At 39.7% G+C, this 13,475-nt stretch overlaps 1 protein-coding gene across 3 annotated transcripts in view; it reads left to right on the forward strand.

The window, feature by feature from the left end:
- ATL1 (atlastin GTPase 1) overlaps positions 1-13,475 on the forward strand; it is a 311,830-nt gene that overhangs the window by 220,610 nt on the left and 77,745 nt on the right. For all 3 annotated transcript variants that reach the window (XM_086937304.1, XM_086937301.1, XM_086937300.1), the window contains exon 8: positions 3,740-3,878. In XM_086937304.1, coding sequence (XP_086793430.1) covers positions 3,740-3,878 — 139 coding nt within the window. The remainder of the gene's footprint in view (positions 1-3,739; positions 3,879-13,475) is intronic.

Here is a 13,475-nt window from a genome sequence, read left to right on the forward strand (position 1 = left end):
GTGAGGTCACATGAAAATTGGAAGCAAAACAAAGACTAAAGGGCATGTCTGGCATTCATGTACTTCATTCAATTTAGAAATTTAGATTATTGTAATCTGTCCACACAGTAATCTTGTGGTCAGATTGCTCTAAGTAATGTCTCCAGTGCATGAACGCGCTTAAGTTTCAAACAAAACCCTGCCATAGAGGGTGTAGTCCGTCTTAGTTGCTGGAAGTGTTTGAGAGAAAAATGCTACAAGGTTTCATTCAGGAATCCTGTTGCTGATTTTTGAATGGTTACATCTTTCCGCTGTACCGTCTTTAAACCGCCACGCTGGACTATGTAGGCTTGACCCTTCACTCCCAAACTAACAGCAATTTAGTTTCACGTTTTAGCAAATAGTTATCGCATGAGTTCACATTTATAAATCGCCTTAAGGGCACACTTTTTTTATCCCAGCACCCACATGCTTTGAAGTCCACGCAATGCTTTTTTTATGATAACGCTGATTTTTTCTTAAAATTTTGTCTACACCCTTATTTTGATCACCAGTATATTAACATTTCACTCACCTGGCAATGTGTATTAGGTGTTGGATAATGTTCAGTGACATATTCATTTTAGTGATGTACACCATATGTTTTTCCACTAGATATTCCCCAGATGAAGGCAGTAGCCGAAATGCATTGGGAATGAAAAATAAATATAATATGGATACCCAGGAGTGATAAAAAAATATATATTCACGTACCTACCTGGATGAAGTAAACGATGAATAAAATCACTTACAGTTGAAAAAAGAAAAGAAGAACATCGATTGTTTTATTTGAAGTTTTGAGACTAGCTGTAATACACAGCACCTATATCTGTACCCAAGGAGACACCAATACATATGTGTTGGTGCTACTTTCAGTTATTCTTTTTATAAGCAGGCAATAGTATAGCCTCTCTCATTGTCTTGGAAAGTTCATTGTGTTACATTGCAAACTGAATAAAATGAATATTTTGGCGCACCTGAAGGGATCAGATTTACAGATATTAGTAGCCCAACCATCTAAACCAACTGCCACAGACATTTCGCAGTTTACACTTTCCATTGATAGCAGTGCCGGACCGGCCATAGCGGGCACCGGGCGTTTTCCCGGTGGGCTGCTAGGGTGGGGCCCGGTTTTGGGCCCCTGGGGGCCGTTTTTGTTACCGGGGGTCAGCAATAGCGCCCCCCGGTAACAAAATCGGCTGAAACCGGCCATCGCAAACTGCTCAGCTGCACTCCCCCACACCCCAGGGGGGGGGCAGCTGAGCAGTTTGCCAGGGCCGGTTTCTTTTCCCAGTCCGGCCCTGATTGATAGTAAACTACGGTATTGGTTCCACAGGGATGTGGTCAACAGTGTTTAAGTGCTGAAATGAGTTAGAACTTAGAAAATAAGGGTACAAACCTTAAATATGTTGAAAAAATCCCTTCATCAAAGGGATAGGCTCTCCTTTATTAAATGATTCTTGCTTAGAAGACCACAGGGGTGCATGTAGTCATCCTCTGAGTCACTGCATGCACCCCGAGGGTACCAAATATGATTTACAAAGAGAAAGTTGTCCTACAGGGACAAAAGGGAATCAGATACAACTTTATTTAGGGAGTGGATATCTGACCAATGGTCTGCGACTACAACTGCATTTGGAAAATACTGAACCATGTGATTGCAAATCACAAATCGCAATTAGGAATGAATTTTCAAAGATATGTTACAAGTTTCAACCTCGCAATATCCCTTTCATGCATATTGTTCGTTTTTGTGGTCGCAAAACCTGGGGTTTTGTGATTTGCAGGCTTTGGGACTGCAAAATGCAATGGTACCTCAGGCCTTTTGTTTGCCCTCTTACATTTCTAAACTTCTCTCATTGCATCAAGCTGTCAAAGTACACAATGCTCAATCCTAGGAAGATGGCGGCTGGCCAAAAACAGGGATGCATCACTTTTCATAGTGCCATCCTTCGGAAACCATGTATGCGGAGTATTTACAACTGCATAAGGATTTACAGATTCAATAGGGATACTGACGTATCTGGTGGCGCAAAAATGACTCTTTGCTGGGGTGCGTTGGATAAGTGACGCAACTGCAGCAATGTGTCATTACACATGAGCGAGTCCCATGTGAAAAGCCCTGCATCACTAATTACGCCTGCTTGAAGCAGACGTAAGGATTGTAACGCAGTCAAGTTGTAGAAGCGGCGCAGTGAAATCCCAGAGATTTCACTGCACCATTTCTGCAAGGCTTCTTTCACTGGGGAACGCCCACCCTGCATACATTATACCTGACTCAGGTATTACGAGGGAGATTCTTATGAATACCCGTCATACATTGTTATCCAAGAGCTCTGCCGAGGGTCGATGCAGTGATGTTTGTGAGCTTATTGGATTGTTCAACCTACTGTGACCAAGATATATGACTGTATAAGGTACTTAAAAATCAATAAAAATGTTTAAAAAAAAATACCTGACACAGGTTTATTGTAGCTACAAGCAAACAAACCAAACTCAATTGCCTGAAAATTATTTCTTTAACAAGGTGTAAGTCTCAATTTATAGCGATAGGAAATAGGTTCCCTCATCCAAACAGGGCTACAGCCGTGTGCAATAAAGGATGTTTATGTATAACATGTTGAATATTAACTTTCATTTTGTCAAGATGTATATCCTTAGTTTATTGTACATATCTATAATACGCTGTTATATCAATATACATAAATTGGTTATAAATAGTCAAAAAAATGTATACCAAAGACAAATATACATGTAAAGTTACAGAAACCCCTACAGACCAAACGCATGTATCATAAATGTTGTACAAAATAGGCCCAACATTATCATGAATTATTCCAACACAGTGCTCATTCATTTACTCATTCGGACACACAGACAAAACAAAGACAGGACTGATCAGCTCAACAAGTATCCAGTATTCACAGAAACCATGAATAACCACTATTTCCTAGTGTGATGCAGTATAAATACCAGCAGTTACAATTGTTATTATGTCTTTTGAATTATTTTATACATTTTTTAACATTTTGTCTTAAAAGCAAAAACATGTGTCTAGCATCTAGTCTTGTTGAAAATTTTCCAACAAGACCGAATGCTAACACACCTTTTTGCTTCTAAGAATTTTTTTTCAAAATGTATAAAATAATTCAAAAGAAATAGTTTTCACGCAGTTGGGTTTGGTTTGTTTGCTTTTAGTTTTATTCCCCTGTGCCCCTGCCTAGTTCTCAGTCCAGGGGCCCCCTTCTGAATGAATTTTTACAGGTATATAATGTAGCACAGGCCTTTACAAAGTGGCGCATCTGCCTAGTTGCTTCTCTTTGTAAATAAGGGCCATTGTTTATGCCACCGCAGCATCCCAAAATAGTCACGCAACAGCGCCGCAAGCCCTTCGATAAATAAAGACCTTTGTTTATTTTTCACAATCCTGCAAAAGACAATGGGGTAGATTTACAAGCCCCTTGCGCCACTTTTGTCACTTTTAACATGGGAAAAGTGACGCAAAATTAGCGCAAGGGGATTGTAAATCTGCCTCAATGAATCCAGATGCAAGCTGTAGACTGAAACCCTTCTTCAGCATGACCTCGTGTACCACTAATAATAAAGCAGCAGAAAGAAGCAAACTTTCCTTTCCGTAGATGTTTGTACCTGCCGATTGAAGGCTGCTGATACTTAAATTCCTTTCCTGTGCATTCACAAGAGCCTCGGTTGATGTCTTTAGGTCTCTGAGAACCAGCACGAAGAGCTGCAGAATGTCCGGAAGCACATCCATTCTTGTTTTACGAACATTTCCTGTTTCCTGCTGCCTCACCCTGGCCTGAAAGTAGCTACAAATCCAAATTTCGATGGAAAATTAAGAGGTTTGTAATTCTGATCTCACAGTCACCCAACAAGCGAATGTTTGAAATCAAGTAAAAAAGATGTGTTCAGTGTAATCTGCGTTTAAGTTTTCAGTCCTGTATATGTTGAAGTAAATTTAGAATTGTTTAAAAATCTTCCCTCGCCTTTAGCAAGGAGATTGATACAAGGAACAGTTCATCAGCCCTCTTGTATTGTGCTTGTTTTTCTTTTTTTTGTTGAATTCAGCCTGTACATTTGCATCTCATGAATTAATCAACGTTCTAAGAAGAGGGGTAAATTATTGCACGCTGCCTTATTGCTACCAAAAATAGTAGGAACAGCATATGTATTTATGCAAATGTGTACATTTATGCTTGCAATACTTAGGGACGGACGGAGTTTAAACGCCACTTGCGCAATTAGAAACCTTCGCCCTTAGCAAAAGTGAGCAACGTATTCTGACTTTGCTTCACTTCGTCTGTGGGGAAGATTTACAAACTTTTGTGCTGGGGTTGTGTAACAAAAGTGATGCAAAGTGATGCAAAACATTTATTTTGAATATACGTTTTAGCACAAAACATATTTTGCACTGGAAAGTTGTCTGAAAGTAACACAAAGATTTGCATTACTTTGCGTCAAGAGAGCGTTTCATGGGTGGTACTTGTTCGTTCTCACTGCACATCGTTTTTGATGCAAAACCCTATTTACTAAAATAGTAGACAAAGTTTTGCAATTTTTTTAAAAAATAACTCCTCTTTGAGGCAGGTGTGAAAAGGAAAACTGCTTTGATTTCTCCAACCGTGCACTATGCAGCACACAACCAAAGTGGTAAAAATATCAAAGTTAGCTTAACCTCTTCGCTGCTGATGACAATCTCAGCTCGTCATCAGCTACGGCGCTCGTATGCTGATGACGAGCTGAGCTCGTCAGGCCCGGACTGGCCGTTTAGGGCACCGGGCAATTCCCCGGTGGGCCGCATGGTTGGGGGCCGGTTTTGGGCCCCTGGGGCCGTTTTTGTTACAGGGCCGTTATGCTGCAAAAACGGCCCGTAACAAAAACGGCCGAAACCGGCCCTGTCACTGAGCGCGTACACCTCTCCCCCCTCCCCTCTCCTCCCGGAGGGGGGAGGGGGGCCGGCCGAGCACTTTGCCAGGGCCGGTTCCGGTTCCCAGTCCGGCCCTGGAGCTCGTCATGTAACGCGGTATTTTGAAAATTGCCGCACACAGCGGGAAAAGCCGCCGCAGCAATGCTGTTAAGGATTCACATCTTAGTAGATTTTTCGCTTCCCTGCACTCTGCCTCTCATGCAACGAAGCGCAGCAACTCTTGTTTCTGTGTTGCATTCAGTGACATCTTTGTGATTCTGGCCGAAAGTTTACAGTCCGATGGGCTCGCAGACATTGATGATTCTGCCGCTGATTTGAGATCCTGTAAAGGAAGTTATTCTTTGCTGAGACTGGATATCCGTCCCAGATAAGTGATCCCTGATCTCCAAGCAGAAGCAAGAGCCCTGTTGCGCTTTATGCCAGCAGAAATGCTTACCTGTCATGCTAAACAACTACTACAACTTCCACACTTATGTCCTTTTTTCAAAAACTGCGCGCCTTCTCAATTTTGCAAAGTTAAAAAATTAAGTCAGTCTACTTCTCAACTTTTGCTATGCTATGGCTAAAGATGTTACTGAGGTTTTTTTTTACTAAATTGTCACACAAAGCAGCACAGCAGCCAAACAAGACACTGCTATATCTACGTAGATATAGTCCTCTCCTCGCTAGCACCGGCGCACAATCAGTCTGCTGAGTGCCACGCACACACCTTTGCACCATTGTGTTTGAGACTAGTAACCATTCCAGTACAAAATACTATGCTTACAGTCATTTTTAAAACTTTTCTTACCTTGCATGTGTGCTGTACAATGCAGCACACATGCAAATTCAGAAAAGAAAGGTGAAATAAACGCATTTCTTCTTGATATCGCCTATTTCAAAAGGGTGGTATATTTTGATACTTTTTTTGTAAACAGAGTTTTGCATCAAATAACCATGGTGGTTGCATGGGAACACCTATGCACCACCCATGTAACAACCCCTTGGTGCTAAGCAATGTAAAGCTGCACTAGACGCTGCTTTGTGCTACTTTCAAGTAAATTTCCAGCGCAAAACAAGTTTTGCACTGGAAAGTAAATTGGAAAAAAAAGATTTTGCATCGATTTGTGTCAACTTTGTGACACATACGCGGCACATAATCTTAGTAAATAAATCCCTCAGTCTTTAACATATTTAGGGTTCCCAGCGGAGGTGCCATTAAAAGGGGAAAACTGCAGTTGCAAAATAGGAATTGCAAGGTAGTGTCAAAGGAGTGGGCGGGGAAGGCAATGCAAAAGACCTCAAATTGCTATCCACCTACACAAATATTGACTATCATTTCTTACACCTATACAGCGCATGTCAAAGTCCCAGATCTACAATAGCCCAGACTGCAGGAATGGCAACAAGGCAAACCAAACAGCAATAAACCACAACATATTCTGCCTTCAACAATGACAATGGTGCATACTAAAAGATCATCCTGCATTGTAATGAACTAAAGCCTTAGAAGGAACATTCGATGGGAAAATAAAGACAGGTTATCAAGTAAACATTTATCCTGAACCCATTTCGGCGTAAGCCTTTCTCAAAAAACGTTGTCTTGTTACTAGTGCACAATAATAAAGTTATTGTGCAGTCCTCTGGAGTGCCGTTTTCTTGGTTTGTTTGCTGACTGTGGCGAATGTACAGGATCTCATTGGCATACATACATATATATATATATATATATATATATATATACATATATATTTATATATATACACACACGCACTCACACACCGATAGATAGATATATTGTAACTAGTGCACAATAAAGTTATTGTGCAGTCCTCTGGAGTGCTGTTTTCATGGTTTGTTTGCTGACTGTGGCGAATGTACAGGAGCTCATTTGCATCGTAAAGCGGCTGCTGCTGAAGCTATCTGGCACCGACGCCGAATATATTGCAACACCAATTGTCCTGTCGCAGAGGGTGCACGTTACAGTTGGTGCCAGAGTCGAGACCAGGACAGGGTCTCGTATTGTATCCCACACGAAGAATGAATACTCTTGGCACTCCGCTTGGTAATTTCAATTAGTTTATTTCACAACTTATTATTATTATTATTATGTTTCTTATATAGCGCCAGAATCGACCCCCGAAGGGGTATCTCCGCGCTTGCCTTGGGAACCCGTCCTGGCTTTTCCCTGTGAGATAGCCCCTACAGGGCATCCCCAAGGTGAAAGCCAGGCATCCCACCGCGGGGGGCCGTTGTGGAGATTAAGCAAGCTTAATGCCCAGAGTTGCAAAGTGTGAACCCATGATTAGGTCAGGCACCGAAGCGAGAATTATCGAGTCCATGGACATTTGAGCTCAAGACCCTGCCGCGTCGGGAATTGAACCCTGGTCCCGGGTCTGACCTCTGCTTCAGGGTCTGCCTGCTCTAACCAGTGAGCCACACTTCTCCACTTCACAACTGTGATAGCCTACGCGTTTCGAACCTGTAGTTCCTTCTCACAGCAGTATCATACAGTTTGTCCCTTTTCACTTTCCATATTTATGTTGTTTTGTGTCCTCAGAGCATTCTGGGATATGTAGTTTGTAATGTTTGGTTTGAAAGTTTATTCAACATGTTCTACAACAAACAACCACAAATTGATTGCATACTCTATGTGATGTTGCGTTACATAAGTAGTGTAATTCTTCACCGCTTTGTGTATGGTGCCATTGTATGTGGTATTCATACATATTACCGTTATGTGAGTCGTGGGAGACCGCTGTTTAGGTTATATAGCGGTTGTATCCCCAGCTAGAGTTTATTAGCGGTGCCTTGAATTACTCGGGCTGAGTGCCCTTGTCAAATTTTGCTACATATCCGACATTATGAATGTGTTGTTACCTGATTTCCATCATTTAAATGGAAAATGTGTTGTCCTATATTAACATGAGATTGATACATCTATGTTCTGGGTGTTCAGGCTATGCGGTGTATCACTATACGATATCTGATAAGTTCTGATATGTGAAGTTCTTAACCATTATGTTTTGTATTCCATTTAGAGATTTGTGGTGTATAGTGTGAATTCATTTCTAGGGGAGAGTGCCCTTACCACCGCCAATTAATAGCCTGTGGTTGAGTCATGCTAAACCACTTACATTACCCAGTTTGCTGTTAAATATCTCAATTTAAGTCAATGTTGCCTGCATATAATCCATGTTATTTCAATGTCACAGTTTATTTTATTATTTCAGTCCGTTTTTCAAAGGCTCATGTTGTGCTGACGTAGAGTTCATGTTTCTTGATTTTCAGTTTTTTGTGCTCTACTCATGTCACAAATGAACATATAATTCTTCATCCCCGCTAAGGCCTGCTGGTTGTCTGGTTTTAAATCTCATAATGAGTTTGGATTCCAGTCTCCTTAGCTTGAGTTTCCTGTCTCCCCCTCGTTCATGTTGTGGTATTGTTGCCAATCCAAAGTATTTGATATCAGACCAGGTTTTATTTGCATGGCAGGTAATGTGTTTCGCCATTGCATATGTGTGGTCACCATTTTGTATTGCCCGTATGTGTTCCAAAATCAGTTTTTTTAATGGGCATGTTGTGCTTCCAATATATCTTTTTCCACAACAACATTGAAGTAAATACACAACATATGAGAATTCACAGGTGATGTTGTCTCTTATGATAAAGATTTTTCCGGCTGGATCTTTTAGATTCTTCACATTCTTGCCAATCTTACATGCCTTGCATTTTAGGCATTTGGTGAACCCCTTGGATCTCTCATTTAGCAATTCGCTGATTTTTTCATTTCGAAGTGACTCCGCACCAGATGATCCGAGAGGTTTGGAGCCCTTCTATAGGTCATGAGCGGTCGGTCACCTATGTTATTGCCTATTTCCGGGTCTTTTTGGATCACGTGCCAATATTTTGTCAGAATTTTGGGGATTTTGTAGCTTTCCTTATTGAATGTCATTATCATGCGTGGTAATTCTTCCTTATTATCCATTTTGCTTATTTCTTTTTTACAATTTGATTCCTGTGTTGTTTCTTTGTTGTTTTTTTCTTCCTTGGTTAGTAGAGTTTCTGCTCTTGATTTCTTTCTGGCTTCTTGTTCTCCTCTGTTTATATCTGCTGGTTTGTATCCTCGTTGGGCGAACCGTTTCTTGGTCTCAGTGAATTTCTTCTCCATTTCACTATTTTCCGAGCAATTTCTCTTCATCCTTAGAAGTTCTCCATATGGTATACTTCTTTTTAACTTTTCAGGATGAAAGCTTTGGCCATGTACTATACTGTTCATCGCCGTTTTCTTTCTGTGGACCGTTGTTTGTATCTTATTGTCCTTTACGTATACCTTGGTGTCCAGAAATTCTACTTCTTTGGCACTGATGTTGTATGTAAATTTCAGCCCTACGTCATTGTTGTTCAATATGTTGAAGAATGTTTAAAATTCAGATTCAGTTCTCTTCCAGAGAAGAAAGAGATCGTCAATAAAGCGCAGCCACAAAGCCACGCCTGCCATATGATGGTCGTTTTCCTCTCTCCAAGCCACGCTCCTCTCCCACCACCCCATCACGAGGTTAGCGTAGCTTGGAGAGAAGGAAACTCCCATGGCCATTCCGCAGCTCTGCGCATACACTCTCTTGTTAAATAGGAATACATTGTTATGGAGGCACAATGTGATCATTTCGATCAGCATCTTAGAGTGTTGGAATTCCGTGATTGGCCTTTGTTGCAAGAATTATTGTATTGCTTTGATGCCAATGTCATGATTGATAGACGTATATAATGAAATGACATCTATTGTCACCAGGAGGTATGTGGGTTGCCACTCCGTATTCATGAGTGTGTGCAGAAAGTGGCCTGTGTCCTTCAGATATGAGCTCAGTGTTGGTACAATTGGAGAAAGAAAATGATCAACATAGATGGAGATGTTCTCGTATAGACTCCCGCAACTGGATATGATCGGTCGTCCAGGAGGTTTATTGAGGGTTTTATGTACTTTCGGAAGAAAGTATATGGTGGATGTGATTGGACTTTCCACCATTAGGAATTTTCTTTTATCTTCCGATAGGAGGCCCCTCTCTTTCCAGTGTTCTAGTTTCATTCGTAACTCATCCATGTAAATTAGAGTTGGATTCCTTTGTAATAATCTGTAATTGGCCGCGTTCTCAAGTTGTCGCATAGCTTCCTCTATGTAATCGGTTTTCTCCATGATTACTATATTCCTGCCTTTGTCAGCAGGCTTGATCTCAATTGTACAAAGTACAGAATTCCTTCTCCTGGATTTAGTAAATCTTAAATGAGGTACACCCTTAAGAGGACGTTCTCATTGGGAAACAAGGGATTTGCAGTGTTATACGGGTTACCAAATTTACACCTGAAACAATATGTCGGACCCACACGTACTATAAAAACCTCATGTACAAGGACAAAAGTTTATGTAAAAAATCATTCATTTATTTTGTAAAAGTTAAAAAATTCATAATAACATGAGATACGTTATCTGAACCAACAAGCAGTACATTTTAAATTTTTGCAAAAATATACACTCAAATGATTAAAAAGGTTGTCAGATTAAAAATGCTATAATAGCACTGTCTACATCAACATATTAAAAACATCTCATTTATTGGTCAAACAATGGTAAAGGAACAAACTGTCGACGCGGCGTTTCGGTGCCCTTTGTTTTATTCTTGCACCTTCTTCAGGACTCGTTCCCTGTATTTGTCACATCTACAAAGATCATAGTACATTTCATTAGGTCCCATACTTTTATTGCATCAGTTACACTTAGATTACTATCACTATTTAGTTTTCCCTAATATTTGGTAACCCACATACATAGCAATACAAAGGTCATTGCATATTGCTCACCAGCATCTCCAATGCAATGCTTATTTTCTTACGTATTTATATCTAGGACTTGTATCATGTTATTGTACTCTAGATACATGTTGGATGTTTCATTAATTAACATCACAGACTATTTATCTTATTGACTCTATATACGCCCTGGCGGTTGACTTACCCAGGGTATTTTATTTCCTGGATCTGATGTCTGAGCCTGTTTCTATCCGCTCTTTACACTGTTTCTTTGTTTATGCTAGAACAACAAAACTTTTCATATAGTTATTTCTGCTGACTTATGTGGACATTTTTCAGAAAAACTATAGTTCTGATTTTTACCTCATATGCTGGTTAATTTCCGGTTTTCACTCTATTTTTATGGAAGGGACCCACTTCAATCCTAATTGGAAAAAGACGTATTTTTATAACACTACCCTTATGCTTGCATAAGTCAGACATGTTAGTGTGCTTAGATTCGTACCAGTCCACTTTCCATATCACTTTGCGTGGTGGGAAGGACGCCTCTGGGAGCTACCTTTTCTTTTCCTTATATCTTTCTAGCTGTATTATATCAAAAAACAATTCATGGTTTTAGTGGTTTTAATCTAAGTTTTTCTAGGACATCTGGTGCTCTGTCTTATATCTACAGTAATCATCTTACCTCACTGGTTAGATAAGGAGTTACTTTCTGTTTGGTTCACTCTCTTATTTGTCCAGATCTTAAGGTTATGCAGTGTCCCAGTTGGAGCTTTTTTTTTAAATTTTCAGCTCTAAACTCTAGGGAAACAAAAAGAAAAAAGAATAGGGATAATAATGATTATACCCATCTTCTCTCTAAAGTTTGAGCCCCCTCTTTTTGTCCTACTTACTTAGTATAGGTAGCTGAACTGCGTGGCACCTTCCTCTTCCCCGTTTTTTTCAACTGGTAGACTCACCTACTGTTTTCAGATTATATACCCTTGTTGATTGGTTAATTGCTATCACCTGGTATCTGTTTCTTGTTAGTTAGTTTGTTTGATTTGGGTTTTAGCGCTGCCATATTGTAGTTCGTTTGATTGTTTATATATCTGGTACCAGCCATCCTATTTAGTTCATAAAACATACTTACTATCCATGATTTGATATTTCCTTATTTTATAAGCATCCAGTACTGTTTATATGGACTAGATGTCCGGACATTAGTGCTTTCATAAATGTAATTTTTCTGCTAAGTGCCCTGCATCTAAATTGCATTTTCTTTAAGGTGATATTTTTTATTTCTCAATGTGGGCTTTTGTTCATGACAAATACTATTGTTATTGTCATTTAGGTTGTTTTAAACAGCCCGGTTTGAAAAAACGGGCTTCGATTGCGGCCGCCATCTTGGATTGGGCACTCGTTCCTTCTTTCTTGGAAAGCCCGGTTTAGAAAGGCTAGCCCTGCATCTAAATTGCATTTTCTTTAAGGTGATATTTTTTATTTCTCAATGTGGGCTTTTATTCATGACAAATACTATTGTTATTGTCATTTAGATTGTTTTAAACAGCCCGGTTTGAAAAAACGGACTTCGATTGCGGCCGCCATCTTGGATTGGGCACTCGATCCTTCTTTCTTGGAAAGCCCGGTTTAGAAAGGCTAGCCCCGATCGCGGTCGCCATATTGAATTGGGACCTCGATCCTTCATAATCCCAACAGTTGTTTTAATCTATATTAATATGGGTATTTTCTAGACATTTGCCTACATAATTCTCGTTTGATAATATATATTAATATGTGTTCCTTAAAGACGATAGTTGATGTCCCGAGTATAATGCGTTTTCTTTTATGGTGGAATATTTAATTTCATAATGTGCGCTTTTATTCAGGGACAATCCTATTATAATTATTATTTGCATTTGTCTTGAAGTGCCCGGTTTGAAAAAACGAGCTCTGATTGCGGTCGCCATCTTAGATTGGGCACTACTATCTTAGGGAGCCCGGTTTATAGCATTTTTAATCTGACAACCTTTTTAATCATTTGAGTGTATATTTTTGCAAAAATTTAAAATGTACTGCTTGTTGGTTCAGATAACGTATCTCATGTTATTATGAATTTTTTAACTTTTACAAAATAAATGAATGATTTTTTACATAAACTTTTGTCCTTGTACATGAGGTTTTTATAGTACGTGTGGGTCCGACATATTGTTTCAGGTGTAAATTTGGTAACCCGTATAACACTGCAAATCCCTTGTTTCCCAATGAGAACGTCCTCTTAAGGGTGTACCTCATTTAAGATTTACTAAATCCAGGAGAAGGAATTCTGTACTTTGTATAATTGGTGACCCAATCCTTTTCCTGTCTGAAAGGGTAGCTCCCTGCTCAAAACTTTTTAGATCTCTAAGCACAGTTCTTTAACTGGGGAGTTTTTGTTCTCTCGTCCTCACTACCTAGTGAGTTGTGATTTATCACACGGTGTTCCAGAAATTAATAAATGGACACCTTCAAAGTGTTTAGTTTTTCAGAAGATCAATTCAACAAACTAGTAAATTGTCCAGACAAAAACGTTAATACAATAACTACAACAAATACTGATGTAGAACAATGGAAAGAACTTTGGAATCATAAGAGAAAGATTATTAGGACCGAACTACATTCAGACTTCCTAATACAATACTGTAAAAAGGGAATGATACCCAAAGGACTACAGGTTAAAAATGAACCAAGCCTTTTTGTAAAAAATGAA

The sequence above is a fragment of the Lissotriton vulgaris genome, chromosome 9 (assembly GCF_964263255.1).
Source record: "Lissotriton vulgaris chromosome 9, aLisVul1.2, whole genome shotgun sequence".
Classification (NCBI taxonomy): domain Eukaryota; kingdom Metazoa; phylum Chordata; class Amphibia; order Caudata; family Salamandridae; genus Lissotriton; species Lissotriton vulgaris.